This window comes from Rhinolophus hipposideros, assembly GCF_964194185.1.
Source record: "Rhinolophus hipposideros genome assembly, chromosome: 14".
Classification (NCBI taxonomy): domain Eukaryota; kingdom Metazoa; phylum Chordata; class Mammalia; order Chiroptera; family Rhinolophidae; genus Rhinolophus; species Rhinolophus hipposideros.
Window position 1 is genome coordinate 30,312,942 of NC_138060.1, and position 17,817 is coordinate 30,330,758.

The window sequence follows — 17,817 nt, forward strand, 5'->3', positions numbered from 1 at the left end:
TTATCAGTTTCAGAGTAGGGGCTTTGAAACGGGAAGATGTCCTTTTGTCTGACTACAGGCATACCTCATTTTATTGTGCTTTGTTTTATTGCACTTCGCAGATACGCATTTTTTACAAATTGGAGGCAAGACACTACACCCCCCACCCAGCAAAAAGATTGACTTGCTGAAGGCTCAGATGATAGCATTTCTTAGCAGTAAAGTGTTAATTAAGATGTAGTTTGCTTTTTAGATACAACGCTTTTGCACATTGAATAGGCTACAGTATAGTGTAAATATAACTTACATGCACTGGGAAATCAAAAACTTGGTGTGACTTCGCTTTACTGAGCTATTCTATTCACTTTATTGGGATGGTCTAGAACTTAACCCACAACATTTCCGAGGTGTGCTGTATTGTTTTAGTTCTCTTTGGATCATAAATGAGGTAACTTTTCTTAAAATACAGCACTGTGTGACTCACCCTCTTCCTTTCCTTTGTAGAGCTTACTCGAACTGGAAGTAGATTTGGATAATTTGGAATTAGAAGATATCGACACAACAGATATCAACCTGGATGAAGATATTTTGGATGACTAAACAGATTATTATTGTGAACAGGTATTGATCGTCATGCTGCCCACAGTGCTTTGGACTCAGAACTCCTTAGATTTTTATATGTAAATGCTGTGGCCCCCCGGGAACACAGTGCCCTCCTCGTCTTAGGAGGAGTTTATGGGCAGCATCTACATCACCGTTTCCTTGTCAACTAAAACATGTGGACTTTGATTTTTTTTTCATACTGTCATTAGACTATCTCATAAAACCTTTTGAACTAATGAAGATAACTTCGTTTCCTTTCTAAACAACGAAAACAGGCTTCTAGTTTTAAAAGGCTGAGCCCAAACTACACCTCACCCTACAGAACAGCCCACATTCTCTTTGCATCACTAAATCATATTTTCACATATGATCACATTTTTCCTCGACCTGAATATCCGTGCCATAATTTTACAAACCTTTTTTCTTAATCTCACTGCATTATTCCCCTCAGTCTACGTGGCTTGGGTTCTCATGCCTTGCCCTGATTTTGTCTGGTAGCTCCCTGCTTCTGGAATCTGGGTCTGAAGCCCCAGCTCCTCTGACCTCCTTAAGCTGGGCTCTGTGTAACTTACAGATTGCCCTCTTTGGTAACATGTGAAGGCACAATACCTTTTTCTTCTTACACTGCACTTACCTGATATGATTAGAGAAATTAATATCCAGGCATTCGAACATACTTCTTAATTATCCCTTTGTGGCCTGGGAAAGTGAGTGGGATAAGAAGTTCTTCTTTGTACCTTTTAACATTCTTAAGCACTCAGCTCAATATTAACAGAGAAAGCTAGTCAGTATTTAATAAAATGAAATTTATTTAAATATTTTCAGGAAGCTGCAGAATGGCTAATGAATGTTTCTTGATAAGTTTGCAGTGTTAATTCTATATATGCTCCCTTCTGTGCTTCTGTTTTTGCAAAGACCTGTTTAAATTTAAACAAAGAAAGGTTTGAAAGCAGTAGAACATACACTGCTTACAAAGTTTTTAGTGTTGATACACCATTAACATTTCTGTAATAGCACAGAAAAGTACCAGTTTAAAAGTCTTCCAAGTTTCATAATTTTTTTTCTGATTATAAAGCAATAGCATATTACAGGGATAAGAAAAACAGTATCCAGCACAGCTCATGCAACACTAATTCTAAACACCCGAAGTATCCTAATGTGGCTGCCATTTGTCAGGAAAAAGGGTAAGAAAATCTGACATGTGCACATCCTGCTAGATCAAAATGAAATCAGGTTCAAAGGAAAGCTGGAGGATGAGAGTTAGCAAACTAATTTTTCACTTTAAAGAATATTTTCTCCAGGAGCGGACTGGTGGCTCAGTTGGTTAGAGCACAAGCTCTGGGCAACAAGGCTGCCGATTCGATTCCCACAGGGGCCAGCAAGCTTAGCCCTCTGCAACTAGAATGAAGTCAGTGAGCTGCCGCTGAGCTCCCGGATGGCCAGGTGGCTCAGTTGGTTGGAGTGTGGGCTTACAACCACAAGGTTTCCGGTTTGACTCCCACACGGGATGGTGGGCTGCCCTCCCTGTAACTAAGATTGAATATGGCACCTTGAGCTGAGCTCCCAGATGGCTCAGTTGGGTGGAGCGTGGGCTCTCAACCACAAGGTTGCTGGTTCAACTCCCACAAGGGATGGCGGGCTGTGCCCCCTGCAACTAGAAACGGCAACTGGACCTGGAGCTGAGCTGTGCCCTCCACAGCTAAGGCTGAAAGGACAACAACTTGACTTGGGTGGAGCAGAGTCCTGGGAAAAACACACTACTGTTCCCCAATCAAAAAAAAAAAAGTCCAGGAAGTACACACTGTTCCCCAATAAAGTCCTGTTTCCCTTCCCCAATAAAATCTTTTAAAAATATATATTTTCTCCAAAAGCTTTTGCTTTACCTGGCTTATGGAAAATCGGTATTAGTACTGTCGTGTCTCTCTACTCCTCCTAAGGTGTCATCCATCACTGGTCGTTTTTATCCTTAGTAAGCTTTACATATTGGTTTGCGGATGCATAAGACAATACTGGGATAGAAGTCAGATCCACAAAACCATGTCTGTCCTCAGCATTAGAAGACGTGAAAATTATACAATGAGCTCCCCTTCCCTTCCTGAAAAAAATCATCTCAACTCTCAACATTTACAGAGAAATCCGTGTAAGCCAATGGTTTTGAGGTATGCAGCTAAGTCTCGGTAAAATACAAGCACCACCCTCTCCCTTTCTGGACCCCTAGACAAGAATGTGACCAGACTGAAGGTCAGGAGGCTGCACTGGGGACATGTGCCCCTAGTCCTCCACCATGCCCAGCCGGTGACTTCATCACCTCAGATGCCAGTACTCCAAAGAATGGGGTTCCTGCCCCACTATCTGCAGCTCCCCACGCCCTGTCCAGGCTGAAGAAATATGGGGGCTCTGATCACTGTTTCAAGACCACAGATCTATCCGGCTAACATTAAACATAACCCACCTCAGAATTCTCCCCAACTCAATCATCACACAACAGACAACGTGGAAAAAACCTGTACCTTAATTAAATGTAATCCCTCAGCAGCCTGCTCCTTGGCCTCTTGAGCTGACCGGCCGTCTGGATGGAGGAGGTGATACAGCTGGACCAAGCTGATGGCATCATCCACTCTAGAGTGAAAGGCTTCACTGTTAAAAGGGCTTACTGTTTGCATTTGCTTCACCCTCCCATAGAAAGGTGCACCAATTTAAAACCAAATTACATTTCGATCTTTTCTTGGGCCAGAAAAACTTTTTTAAAGTCTTCAGTTTTATATTTTAAATGCATTTTCAGGGAAATTGGTTAATTTAGGCTTCATGCCAACTCAGGTAGGTAGGGCAGGATTCGTAGGCAGTGCCCAATTTATGAAAGTGAATGTATTCTAAAAGGGTCTGGATTCTTTTTTTAAAACACAGCATCATTTCTCACAGAAAATAGCCTTCCTAACAGTAGATGATTTCCAGGCCAGCGCACGTCACCAGCAGATAATGTCATCCAACTTAGGGCAGGAACATACCTTCATCGCACATACCACATTTCCCCGAAAATAAGACCTAGCCGGACAATCAGCTCTAATGCACCTTTTGGAGCAAAAATTAATATAAGACCTGGTCTTATTATAAGACCGGGTATAATATATATTATATATATAAACATTATGTATAATATATATTATAATAAATATAATACTGGATCTTATATTAATTTTTGCTCCAAAAGACGCATTAGAGCTGATTGTTTGGCTAGGTCTTATTTTCGGGGAAACATAGTAAGCCAGAGGCTGGCGGTCATGGGTATACTCAGAGCCACTCTCCTTTAAGATCAGCAGTGACATCTACTACAATTTTCATCGGGACTAGTGGGTAAATACCTCTACAAGAGGCCTCCTATGAGCCCAAGGGAAAACACTGGGCCACCTGTGTAGTCACAGGAATCCATTAGTAAAAACTGGCACCCTAGTGAAACAAGTTTGAAATTATGCCCATCAGACAGAAGGAAAGCCAGCTGCTACTTTAGCAATCTAACTTCAGCATCACACAATTGTGTGTGATGAAGCCAGAATAAGAATTCAATTCTGGTTTATACTTATATTTTTAGAAACCTGTAAACAATTTTTATCAACATTAAAACTTCCCTACCCTTCCCAAACCACCAATCACTATCTTCTCACATATCACACTTTCCTACCCTTTGCCACCTCAAATCTGTGGGGTATGTAAAAATAATCCTTCTAAAATGCTTGTTCTTTTGAGGTTCTGCTGTGTACCCTTAGTGAGCTACTGGCTTCCAGTTGTGGGGTGGAGTGAGGACACCCTAATTCATTGCTCCCACAGCTGTCACTCTTTGACCTTGCCTAATTTCCTATTACCTGAGCTGGGGGATAGAGTGGGGTGACTAGGGAAGAGCTAAGGAATTTCTCAAGCCATGCTGAACTTAGAGAATGCTCTGGGCTGATCCCAGGCCCATTTACCCTACAGACCTACCCATGGAGGAACTGAGAAACCAGACCTGCTTAGATGATAAAACTTTCCAGTGGAAAACCATTTCAAAAATGTTCATTTTAAATCTGTTGTGCTTGTTATAATCTAACAAAATCCAATAAATGTGGCAACAAAATATCTCCTCAAATAAAAGATAAAATTCCCTTTTAGAACTTAGTTAGGCATGTGGCCCTGTAAAGAGCTCAACTGGATTTCTATGTATCAGAATCATGTTTATGGGTTCATTACATTCATGCTAAAATATAATGCCTGTATCTCACAGAACAATTTATTAGGTAGGTGGCAAAACTAATTGTGGTTTAAAAGATTAAAAATTGCAAAAACCACAATTACTTTTGCACCAACCCAATAGCTTCATACCCAGCCCAAGAACAAATTTACACGTTCAAAAAGATTTTAAGACTCTCAATTCAAAACCAACAGTGGACTTGAGTCTGAAATGTTTGCAGAATCCCAATTCTGACCTGGGCTCCATTCATTGAGGATATGCACCCTCTCCCATCTAACCTGGGATTTGCAGCAAGCTGTACAATTCAGATTTACATAGGAACAATTCTACTTTGCAAAGCAGGAAAGGTTAACTCAGGACTCAAAACTCCCTCCCAGTATGCAAATGAACGGCTTCAGATGTACAGCTTACATGACATAATGAGTATTACTATATTACCCCGTATTAGTACATCTTAATAAAGAACTTTACTGTTCAAAGTTTTAAATTTCTGTGCTGCTCTAATTTCTTATTCCCCCCAAATTACATTACTATGAAACGATTACGTTTCTCAAATGATTACATTTGAGAAACTTAAGAAAATTCACTCCCACGTGATATCAATGCTGATGCACCTAAAGGAAGTCCCTCGTGAGCATCCTCAGGACAAGCAGCTGCTCAGCCTTCTGCTCACGTGGGATGAAGGTGTTCGTGCCCTCAGCACTAGATTACACCAGCGTGCTGGTGACGGGCGGGCTGGAGATCATCTACCATCAGGAAGGATGTTTCTATGAGAAATGACGCTCTTTCCAAATACGGGCTGTGTTTCTTAGACAATGCCTATGGAACCTTCTGGTTACAAATGCCTTATCTTTGTGTGCATGGTTCAGGTTATATGGCGGATACTCTGAGTAAAAACTCCTTACATCCTGAAGGTGGCAATAATCACTAACCCTCTTCTTGCAGTTTACACTTTGAGTCAAGCAAGGGCTTTTTGTAGAAAGTTGACTTTCTTACTACGACCATACTGGTTTCTTTTCCTTGTCATTTTGGCCTTTCTAACTCAATCAATAGAAAGATACTCAAAAACCGTTTTCAGTTTTATCACAAGTTGTAAAGTACACTATTACTTGAGCTAGAAGGCTGGGAGGACCCCAGCCTGCATGCTAAAATACAATAGACAGTCTTTGTTTCATGCAACTTTGAAAAAAATTGTAACCTTTTTGAAGCCTTAACAATCTTGGCAAAAACAAGGGCTATCAAAAACAAGAGTATTTCCATAAATTAAATGACGACGTTTACTGATCAGCCCTAGAAATAGTCCTTTCAAAAAACAAGCACATCGCCCTTCCTCACATTTCCTATTTAATTTCCTTTGAGTATCTGGAAAGTTCACTGATACCCAGGAGCACTGGCGAGGCCAGGGATGAGTCAATGTCCAAGGTGTACAGTACAGATCCAAAGCCACCCACCCTTTCAAAGAATCTAGCTTTGCTTACATAACACAAAATCAAAGACAGAAAACTGGTTTACGTGGGAAGAACAAACCCATAAACTGAGGTAAGTGAAAGCTACTTATCACTGGACGGTACACTGTTATCACTGGAAACATAACAGCTCAAATTACAGACTTAATATTACAGACTTAGTATTACGGGAATAAGAATTTCTTTTACCTACTAAGATCGTACTTACAGATCTCTCTGAATCTGGTCAATCAGTAAACCATCAATCGTTTTCTTATTTACAAAATACCAAGCCATTCCACCAAAGTGTCTTGTTGAACGTAAAAGGTCATACTTTCCATGTTTATCTATATCTTCATAGGTCTGACGATGAAACTATCACATAAAATGCAATTTTTCAAAAAACATGAAAGTAAAAAGTGAGCAACATTACTGGATATACACTTACTAGCATAAGTGCTGCCCAAGAAAGTATCAATCACACCAGGTCTGCTTACTACCTGCCTCCACCATCATTAACCAGCAGGTACGATTTAGACCAGCCTGCCACCATGGCAGCATATGGCAGCCTGGAACAAGTCTCCCACACCTTTACAGCCAGATCAATTTTTCCGCATCCAAATACTATTTATTACACATAGACCACCGGAAACAATGGACCATCATTTCTTGGTCACTAGGAGAAAAAAGAAATCAAGAATATTCTTTCTGGGGCGGCCGGTTAGCTCAGTTAGTTAAAGCGCAATGCTCATAACACCAGAGTTGCTGGTTCGATGCCGGCACGGGCCAGTGTGAGCTGCGCCCTCCACAACTAGATTGAAACAACTACTTGACTTGAAGCTGATGGGTCCTGGAAAACCACACTTAAAATACATAAAAGTTAAAAAAAAAAATGTTCTTTCCTCCCTTTTTCCCCTATCTCATCAACTACCCTAATTCCACCAACTACTCCATTCCATCTTAGTAACTAATGTTCCTTCACTTCTCTTTCCAAACTGATCTTCCTAAACGAGGACTCTGATGAGGGCATTTCTGTGTTCGAAGGTTTTCCAATCCCACTAATTGAAGCCCAGATTCCTCAGCCTACCATCTGAGGTCAGCTGTGACAGGGCCCCATCTACCCGTCTAGTGTAATCCTGCGCCACCCTACGTACACACAGCATGTACAGCAAACCGCACGACTGGCCATTTCCCAAGCATACTTTGTTTCCTGTCTGTCCATACTGTCTTTCCACCTGAACTCCACCTGCCACAATGTCCCCTGCCCTTCTAGAACCCTCGTCAAGATCCCTCTGCAGCCTTTCCTGAGAGCACTTGGCAACCCTCTCTTAGCATGTAACACTGGAGCTCAGGTAATAACTGTCTGTATACTTACATGGCGCCCCTCGCAGTCCTTCCTGGACGGAAGCTCTGACACAGCGCCTCCTTCTGGCATCACCCACACCCTCCACGATACTGCCTCATACAGAGAAGGTACTACCTCATTACTTCTTAAATTGAATTATAAGACATACACACTGCATTTTAGTCAAGTTTAGTAAGTAACTTTGTTCCTGTATGATAAACTGAAAAAAAGAACAGGCTTTGCCATCAAGTTTGGGTCCTACTTCTACCACTTACTAGCTCTGCAACTTTCGGCAAGCCACTTAACTCTCCAAGCTTAGATTCTCTCATCCATAACTCAGGGGCGACTGAGGATAAACTATCTGGTGCACATCAGATCCTTAACGGTGCTCAGGTATTAGGTTGGTGCAAAAGTCACGGCAGTTTAAAAGGTTAAAAACAAGGGCAAAAACCGCAATGACTTTTGCACCAACCGAATATTTCCCTTCTCTTTCTCCTGCATCAAAGCTTATATATAACCTGCCTCATTGTGCGAGATTAAAAATTTTACAACCATACTTAAACCCATATACTTTAGAAACTACAAAATATACTCACTTTGATATATTCAGCAGAATCTGGCTCAAACTGGGCAACACAGAGATTGAGGACATCAACATGCCGGTCCTGGCTATACATGGTCTGAAACCACACGGCAGAGTTGGAATTGATGAGAACACAAAAGTTCAACACCCGTCCTGGGGCCAGGACAGGCCTGCCCCTCCACGCACAGGCCACATCTGCGCCCATCAAGAGGCACGCAGAACTAACACAGGCTTGGCAACTCAAAGCCAGATACAAATCCCAGCTACGAGACAGATAACCCTAGTCGAGTTATCATACCAGAGCCTACCGGTGGTTCTCATAATCTTCAACAAAGAACCCATCACCACTGACTATGAAACCCAGTCACCTTACCTGAAGATTTTCTTCCTTGAAAATTATTGGTGTTAAGGTTCTCCGACCTTCTTTTGGGAAATAAACTTGTATCATCCGGTCCCGTTCTTCCCAAGAGGCTTTGCGTAGAGTGCCACTTGGTTCTCTGACGACAATAAAACGCTCCTGAAATAGAAAACACAATCAAGGATGAGTTTACAAAGATTTATTTTTAGGTCCATGTCCCATTAAACACCATCATAAGAATAGTTTGCAATCAACAATATAAAGTGCAACTGGGAAACGTAAATGCAAGCATAGGTCTGACTTCAATGATAATTTTAAACCTCAAAGATTTGATATTTCCTTCACTAATCACTGCTGTGCCTCTGACAATCAGAAATCTAAAATGAAAGTATTTACTAAACACCAACTATGGTCCTAAAGTGGGTTCAATACATAAAATGGTTCAACTAAAGCTGATCTGAGATTCACCTAAACGCATTTCAGAGGAAAGAAGTGCTACAAAACCTTTTCAGATTGTTTCATTTCCCCATGCCAAAGTCTCACCTAAACAGATTTTACTACTTTATAATCTACATTGAAAGTCCTGGGGATATAAGGAGCAAACCCAAGAACTTAAGAGTCTTAATTCCACACCTGATTCCTCATACTGGCATGTGACATAATTGTCAAACTGACTGACCCACCTCCCTCTGCTCCCCTCACTCTTCCAAGTGCCAGGTCCCCAGGCCATGGCCTCTGAATTCCACCCACTCTCTGTACCACTCAACAGGCAATTTATCATGGGCGGGATTCCTGATGTCTCTCAGATATTAATATTGATATTTAATATTATTAATATTATTACTGAGCTGGAAAAGGGCAGGAACTGTGGATTATAATTTTTTGCAACACTCAGACTGACAACAGAGCTTCATATATAACAGATTACTGATATACATCTGATGAACCAGATGGTACTGACTCTCAACTTTTCAGAGGTGTACGAGTCTCTGTAAGTGTGTTGAGGATAATTAAAACCATCATCAACCACTGCAAATAGAGAGAAAAAATAGCCAATGCCAAAACAACACAATTGCTCCTCAAAATGACTTTGGTCATTTGAATTCCAACTTCCTTTTTCCCTTTCAGATTAAAGAATGTTCCCACAAACCAGTCTTCACAGCACTGCAAACATATCACATCTTCTAACCATAAGCATATATGATAAAAAGACTAATACGGGCTGGACCTTTCCCCAACCCTAGCATTATGTAACATTCTGCATTTTGTGCGCTGAATTGTAAATTACTCTTTACTTGAAAAGGCTCAACCATAAAACTGAAATATTTTGTAAGTATCACAGTGTTCCTACGGAACTAGCAATAAAGGGAAGAGGAGCTAGAGAATAGAAACAACAGCAGGGGTGCTGTCTGAAAATCATCTGGGGAAACTTGCCATTCTTAATGCGAATTCTGAAAAGTGAAAATCTTTTGGGAAGTCTGGGTTTTTGGCATATCAAGAATTTACAGGAAAGAAACACTGTCTTCTCAAAAAGAGTTCGCTAAGGAAGTCAGTCTAACTTGGGCAGGAAGAATCTCTCTTTTCCCATTGCCTTGAAGATTTTTGCCTAGTTGTTTTAGGGGTGGGTTTCTGTCTGTAAACCCCTTGTTCTGTCTTAGCACATGTCTCTTTCGTTGCAGTTAATCTGGAATATACTGTTTCCATAATCTGCAAGGAAATGGTAACAAGATGTGGGGCTGGTCTGCATGTCTCTTCTTCCTTAAGCTGTATCTTCCACAAGGGTCTCCCCCAGTCACAGAAATTCTGGTTTGGAAGAATTGGGGACGGGGGTCACATGACGTTGGCCCTTATAACTCAGTCCACACGTTAAGTATTTCAAACAGAGATCATTTGGTGATTATATACTCACCCGGTGTGGTATGTTATATGATATATCAGTAAATACATATTTGGCTGTTTCTGTTCCTTCCAAAATCTTATCTTCAGCTAACACGTCATTTATTGGTACTCGCTCTTCCAGAACAGGTGGCATTTTCAATCGTACTTTAGCTGCCTCAATTGCTTTTCTTGTAGCCTAATGAAATAAAATATTTCTTAAGGAAAGCCACAGGTTACAGACCAAAGGATCATCTGACAAAAGTAGATACTAATCAAAAATGCAAAAGACCACGAAGAGAAGAAGCCACAGGCATGAAGCAGTGAGTGAAAAGCCAGGCTTGGACTCCTGGACCCTGTCCTCTGCCTCTGTGGTATGGCTGAGAGCACCAGCTACAGGCTCGCCGTTCTCCAAACAGCAAAGGAATGCTCTGAGACACAGCCAGGCCACAAGAGCTGCTTGAAATAGAATAAAGGATTTCATTTATTGAGTGCTTGCTATGTGCCAGATATTGTTTAAATACTCTGAATGTATTTGGCCCGATGAGCTAGGTGCTATTGTTATCTCATTTCATGGAAGAGAAAACAGAGGCACACAAATGTTAAGTAAATTGCTACGAAGACGCAGCACTGGGATGTGAACCCAGACAACTCAACTCGAGTCCATGTTCTTAACCGCTGACCACACTGCTCCATGCCACCGTTAACAGTGGTGACCTCTGAGAAGTGAAAGGGGGTCTTTCACTCTTCATGGGATATACTATTAGATATTTGAATTTTTTGCTGTAAGTTATTTTTTAATTAGCAAGAAGAGCAATACTGCTTTACATATTCATACATCAAAGCATTTCCCACAAGGCACTCAACACCCCTTGACTGCAGCAGGACGGACATCGGTGCCTCGAGCAGAACGCTGTTCTGAACGATGTCAGAATCTCACCAAAGCGTCAGCCTCGAAGCAGCTCACAGTAACTGTTCCTCCAGGAAGGAAGCTGGAGCAGGCAGGACAAAGGAAGGGTGCTCAGACTGCTTTGGGAGCAGAGGCGGCTCTGCTCAGACACCCAGACTTGAACCACAGACCCTCCCCCCCGAGTCTGCCTAATTTTGGCCATGCTCCCTGCTCCTCTCTACCTCCCTGTTCCCATTTCTCTCCTCAGTTTTGTGCCTGGATCATCCCTTCCATCAGTGCCTGTGGAAGAGCAAATATCAGCATCGGGAGGGGACTCCTGAAATTTTTTTTAACCCTTTAAAGAAAGGTATTCTACCAATATTCTCGTACCTCTTCCAACTGTGCCTGGGTCATTAGCTTATATGTTGGTGGCTTCAGCGCTTGTATAGCTGGCTTAAAAATCTTCTGCAAATTTAAGCCTGTCATCTTGATGAGTATGCTTTGGACTTCCTCATCCATAAACGTAGGTTTCTTGATCTCTGAGCTACCGGATTCTGTTAAAATGGATTTTAGTAAATAAGAAGATGGCAAAAATGACAAGCCAACAAGACCTCTAAATAGAAAAGTTAAAAATAAAAATGATTAACACAAAGTCTACCTTAATATGCATAATGCTAATACCTACGAGATTCACTCATTCCTTCATTCAAAATTTACTTGATATTTATGATGATGAGGATATAGTTTGTGCCAAAAAGGCACTCAAAGTCTAGTGGAAGAATCAACAGGAAAAAAGTAATTAATGTAATAATAATAATAATAGTTGCTATCATTTACAGTTGTCTCCTATATATCAGACATTACATATGCTTTCAGGAATGCTTACAACGCACAAAATAGGCAGTGAAATCCCAATTTTATAAATGAGGACACTGGAGCCTGCCAAAAGCCCCAGATATTAAGTGATAGAGCCAGGATTTAAACCAAGGTTTATATTATTCTAGAGCCTAGATCAATTCCAATCTATCATGGTGCTCCTTGTGTAAGCGCTACATACAAGGAAGGCGTGGGGGGGGGGGGAGAGGGAGGGCTACAGAGAAGGGGAGGGCAAGAACTAAGCATCGCCTGGGAGCAAGGCAGGGCATGACTGAGTCCAAGAAGGCTTCCCAGGGGCCTAAAATGGGGCAAAACAAAAAGGAAAGGAAATTCTAGGCTGAGGGCTTGCAGCTAGGAAAGAAAGGCCTGGATCACTGGACAAGACACTGAAGGGGCCGTGTGTGTCCTGAAGAGCCCTGGATGGGAGAGGAGACCAGATGTCAGCTCTGCCCCATGCAGTCTGCAGTTTGCCTATCCCCCTGCCTAACCACCTCTTCCTCTGCTAGTCCTGTAGATGCCAGTGACCCTCAGGATTCTCAACTACATCGCTCTTTTCTCCCTTCTCACATTCTCGATGGATGATCTCCTAGCCTCCTATACCTTTAATTACTTCTATATACTAGAGACTCAAATCTGAACCTCCAGCCAAGATCCTCTTCCATCCAAATACTCAATGGACATGTCACATGCACTTCAATATTGCCAAAGCAGGTCCCCATCAACTTCTCCTGTTTCAATCTTGCTTTTCCTTCTATTTCCTGTCATATTAGCACCATTCAGTAAGTCATGTGGGCCAGATACCTTATGGTCATGCCTGACTTCTTTACTCCCCACATCTAGATTAACAGTAATGAGAACAGCTGACATTCATTAGGTATGTACTACATGCCAAGACTTACTAAGTACTTTACAAATAGCATATTTAGTCCTCATAACCCTGCAAATGCCATGATTATCCCCATTTTAGAAAAAAGGACACTGACACAGAACATATTGCGTGTGATACGTCATAAATCTCTCTTGAATCCATTTCCCACTGCTACCACCCGAGTCAAAGCCATCCTCATCTCTTGCCTTAGCCTCCTAACCAGTGGCCCTGCCTCCCCTCTGACTCCACTATAAACCATTCTCCACAGAACAACCAGAGTAATCTCTTAAAAATATAATACAAACAATAAAAAAATTACCAATGAGTTGGTTCTTTGGACAGATAAACAAAACTGGCAAAGCTTTAACTAGACTAACCAAGGAAAAAAGAGAACCCAAATCAAAATTATAAATGAAAAGGGAGACAATATAACTGATACCACAGAAATACAAAGAATCATGTGGCTACTGTGAATAACTATATGCCAACAAACTGGACAATCTAAAAGAAATGGAAAAATTCTTAGAAACATACAACCCACCAAGACTAAATCAGAAAGAAATAGAAAATCAGAGCTGACCAATTACTAGTAAGGAGATGGAATCAGTAATCAAAAATCTACCAATGAAGAGAAGTCCAAGGCTAGATGAGCTTTACCAAACATTTAAAGAATTAACACAATCCTATTCAAACTCTTCCCAAAACTTGGAGAGGAGGGAACACTCCCAAACTTATTTCACAAGGCCAGCATTAACTTGATACCAAAGCCAGAAAAGGACACTGACAGAAAACTACAGGGCAATATCCCTGGTGAATACAAATGCAAAAATTCTCAGTAAAATTCAGTAGCACATTAAAAAGATCATTCACCGTGACCGAGTGGGATTTATCCTTGGGATGCAAGGATGGTTCAACATAATCAATGTAATACGCCACATTAATAGAATGAAAGAAAAAAATCATATGATCACTTCATATGATGCAGAAAAAATACTGTGCAAAATTCAACATCCATTCATGATAAAAACTCTTTTAACAAATTAGGTATAGAAGAAACATACTTCAACCTAATAAGCCATATATGACAAATCCACAGCTAATATCATACAATGGTGGAAGGGTGAACGCCTTTCCTCTAAGATCAGGAACCAGAAAGGGGTACCCACTCTCCCCACTCCTAATTGACATAGTACTGGGAGTCCCAGCCAGAGCAATTAGGCAAGAAAAAAAAAAAAAAAGAAAAGAAAAACCTCAGAATTGAAAAGGAAGAAATAAAATTGTCTCTACTTGCAGATGATATGATTTTATATATAGAAAATCCTAAAGACTCCACCAAAAAAAGTTACACCTAATCAACAAATTCAGTAAAGTTGGATACAAAATTAACATTAAAAAATCAGTAGCATTTCTATACACTAACAACAAACTTTCCAAAAAAGAAATAAAGAAAATGACCCCATTTATAATAGCATCAAAAACAATAAAATAGTAATAAGGTGAGGAGGTGAACGATCTCTATGCTGAAAACTCCAAGATACTGATGAAAGAAACTGAAGACACAAATAAATGTGTCCGGTTTTCATGGAAGAATGAAAATGTCCATACTACCCAATGCCATCTATAGATTTGATGCAATCCCTATTAAGATTCCAATAGCATTTTTTTTACAGAAATAGAAAAAACAATCCTAAAATTTATATGGAACCACAGAAGATCCTGAATAGCCAAAGCAATCCTGAGAAAGAAAAACAAAGCGGGAGGCATCACATGTCCTGATTTCAAGCTATATTATAAACCTATAGTAATTAAAACTGTATGTTACTGGCATAAAAACAGGCACATAGACCACTGGAGTAGAACTGTGAGCCCAGAAATAAACCCACACATATAGGGTCAACTAATATTTGACAAGGGAGCTAAGAATATGCAATGGAGAAAACAGTCTCTTCAATAAATGGTGCTGGGAAAAGTGGATATTCACAAGTAAAAGAATGGAACTAGACCACTATCTTACACCACTCATAAAAATTAACTCAAAATGGATTAAAGACTTAAATGTAAGACCAGAAAACATAAAACTCCTAGAAGAAAACATAGGGGAAAAGCTCCTTGATATCAGTCTTGGCAATGATTTTTTTGGAACACACCTAAAGCACAAACAACAAAATCAAAAATAAACAAGTGGGACAAAATCAAACCAAAAGGTTTCTGCACAACAAAAGAAAATATCAACAAAATAAAAAGACAACCTACGGAATGGGAAAAAATATTAGCAAAATATGCATCTCACAAGGGGTTACTATCCAAATATATAAAGAACTCATACAACTCAATAGCAAAGAACAAACAATCCAATTGAAAAATGGGGAAAGGACTTGAATAGATATTTTTCCAAAGACATATGAATGGCTCACAGGTACACAAATAGATGCTCAACATCATTAATCATCAGGGAAATGCAAATCAAAACCACAATGAGATATAACCTCATGCCTGTTAGAACGACTATCATCAAAAAGACAGGAGATTAACAAATGCTGGAGAGGATGTGGAGAAAAGAGAACCCTTGTGCACTGTGGTGGGATTGTAAACTGATACCGCCACTATGGAAACAGTACGGAAGTTCCTCAAAAAATTAAAAATAGAACTACCAAATGATGCAGCAATTCCACTTCTGGGAACATAATGTGAAGGAAACAAAAACACTTTGTCGAAGAGGCATCTGCACCCTCACATTCATAGCGGCATCACTGAGAATAGCCAAGACACAAAAACAACCTAAGGGTCCATGACCAGGTGAATGGATGAAGATGAGATACACATACACACACATCCATCCTGCTATTTGCAACCTCATGGATGGACCTTGAAAGCATTATGCTAAGTGACATGAGTCAGAAAGAGAAAGACGAATACTGGATAATCTCATTTATATGTGTAATCTAAAAACAACCTCAAAAACCAAGCTCATAGAAAAAAGAGATCAGATCCGGGATTACCAAAGGTGGGGGGAAGGGCTGGATGAAGGTGGTCACAAGGTACAAACGTCCAGTTCTAAGATAAATAAGCACCAGGGCACGTAATGTGCAACAGGATGACTAGTTAACATTGTTGTATGGTATATGTGAAAACTGTTAAGAGACTAAGTCACAAAACTATTTTTCTTTTTTTACCTGTACGAGGGTGGGTGTTAACTTACCATAATAATTTCAAGATACATGTTAAGTCAGATCATTATGCTGGGCACCTTAAACGTATCTGCTGTTGTATGTCAATTATATTTCAATAAAACTGGGGGGGGGGGAATTTTAATTTTTAAAACTGTAGTCGCTCCCAGGCTTGAAACTTCCCAATAGCTCACAGCATCGATGAGGGAAAAGCGGAGGCGGTCCGCCTACGTCACTGCGTCCCCCTCCGGCCAAGGTGCTCCCAGGACCAGAAGGCTTTCCTGCCCTCATCTCTGGCACCCAGGGCCCGTCGTAGGGCCGCGCACGCAGCAGGCGCCCAGCTTGTCACCGTCCCGTGCCCTCCAGCTGAACCTCAAAGGCGCCGCAAACCCAAGGTGTCCACGACCGATGTGCAACTGCCTGTCCTCCCATCTCTTCCCCTCCTCGCGTGCCCTTCCCCCTCCTCTTCCCTCCTTTGCCTCCTCCCCGATACAACGTCTCCACATCGCATCTCTGTCTCGGTAGAACGAGCGCTACTCTTCCTTTACTCGACGGCTCGAGCCAGAAACCTGAGAAGCAACCATCCTTTCTCCAAATCCAAAACCCCTCAACCGCACACGGTGCTTTGCCAAGAGCGGAGCTCAGGCACTGCTGGTGAAGCAGGTGACGACGGACCGTGCTGGTACAGAAGAGAGACCGCGGGGGGAGGACACACCGCTGCGGGGGGACCCGGGCGCGGGGAAGGGCTCCACGTGGGGCTCGCCAGCCAGAAGCGGACCTCGGTCTCCCAGAACGTGCTCCGTCCGGTCACTTACCGGCCTCGGAAGCGAGCCGACGACACGGTATTCCCGTCCCGCAGGGCCCAGGCAGTTGCTGAGGGAGGGCGTCGGGCCGAGGCCGAACCCGGGACCGGAAACAGACCCGTTCTGTGCCTCGCGAACCCGTAAGGAGGCCCCACAGCACCACAGACGTTCTGAGAGTCGCCATAATTATCCGGGGCCGCTTACCCCAGGGGCGGCTGGGAGCGATGCCGGGTCTCGCGAGGTTCCTGCGGCATGCTGGGAAATGTAGTCTGGCTGCGCGAGGAGGAAGGCGGCGGCGACGCAACTTCTGTGCCTTTTATAACTTGTTTCTATAAATCGCTTGTTCACACGTACCAAGTGTTCATGTTCTTCTGTATGCATAGAGCCAAAGGCAAAACTTTACCTTCCCTATGTGCTCTTTTTCCTGGACCTTTCCTTCGTTTCCATGGCTCTAAAGAACAAATTTCCATTTCCTGTCTAAAACTTCTCCCAGCCCCAAGTTTAAATTCATCTGCCTATTCGACTTAACCATTCAAACTTCGCACAGAGCTCCGCACCCCCAAATATAACTCCTGGTACCAAGCCCGGACTGCCACCACCGTCGTCATCCCCCCTAAACTCACGCACCTTATTCTGTCTCAGAAACGTACTCGGTTCCTTCAGAGCCCTTTGCTGTTTGTGATGATTTTGCTAATTTATCTACAGTTATTTTGCTCACCCCACGAAGACAATGACTCTCCCTATTGTATTATAACAGCACCTAGCTGGCACAGCTCTGTCCGCAGCAAGCATTTGCCAGATAAATGA

General features: G+C 41.8%; 2 protein-coding genes across 2 annotated transcripts in view; one reads left to right on the forward strand and one right to left on the reverse strand.

Annotated features, from left to right (window-relative positions):
• COPB2 (COPI coat complex subunit beta 2) overlaps positions 1-818 on the forward strand; it is a 30,322-nt gene extending 29,504 nt beyond the window's left edge. Inside the window, exon 22 of the mRNA XM_081072780.1 lies at positions 484-818. Within this exon, the coding sequence (XP_080928906.1) occupies positions 484-579 (96 nt within the window). The 3' untranslated portion in view covers positions 580-818. The remainder of the gene's footprint in view (positions 1-483) is intronic.
• Positions 819-970: 152 nt separating this feature from the next.
• Positions 971-17,211, reverse strand: MRPS22 (mitochondrial ribosomal protein S22). The gene is made up of 8 exons (XM_081072781.1): positions 17,023-17,211; positions 11,687-11,850; positions 10,442-10,606; positions 8,548-8,691; positions 8,188-8,271; positions 6,476-6,621; positions 3,093-3,201; positions 971-1,499 (listed from the first exon to the last, which is right to left on the reverse strand). Exons 1-8 carry the CDS (start codon positions 17,192-17,194, stop codon positions 1,404-1,406), a joined length of 1,080 nt encoding a protein of 359 aa, XP_080928907.1. The 5' UTR covers positions 17,195-17,211; the 3' UTR covers positions 971-1,403.
• Between the last annotated feature and the right edge of the window lie 606 nt (positions 17,212-17,817).

Bases quoted from the DNA above. Each gene is read 5' to 3' on its own strand.
- MRPS22 (XM_081072781.1), bottom strand. From the start codon at position 17,194: ATGGCGACTCTCAGAACGTCTGTGGTGCTGTGGGGCCTCCTTACGGGT. The intron at 11,851-17,022 runs GTAAGTGACCGG...CCATTTTAACAG, and splicing joins TCGGCTCGCTTCCGAGGCCG to AATCCGGTAGCTCAGAGATC. The intron at 6,622-8,187 runs GTGAGTATATTT...TTTATGTGATAG, and splicing joins ATTCTGCTGAATATATCAAA to TTTCATCGTCAGACCTATGA.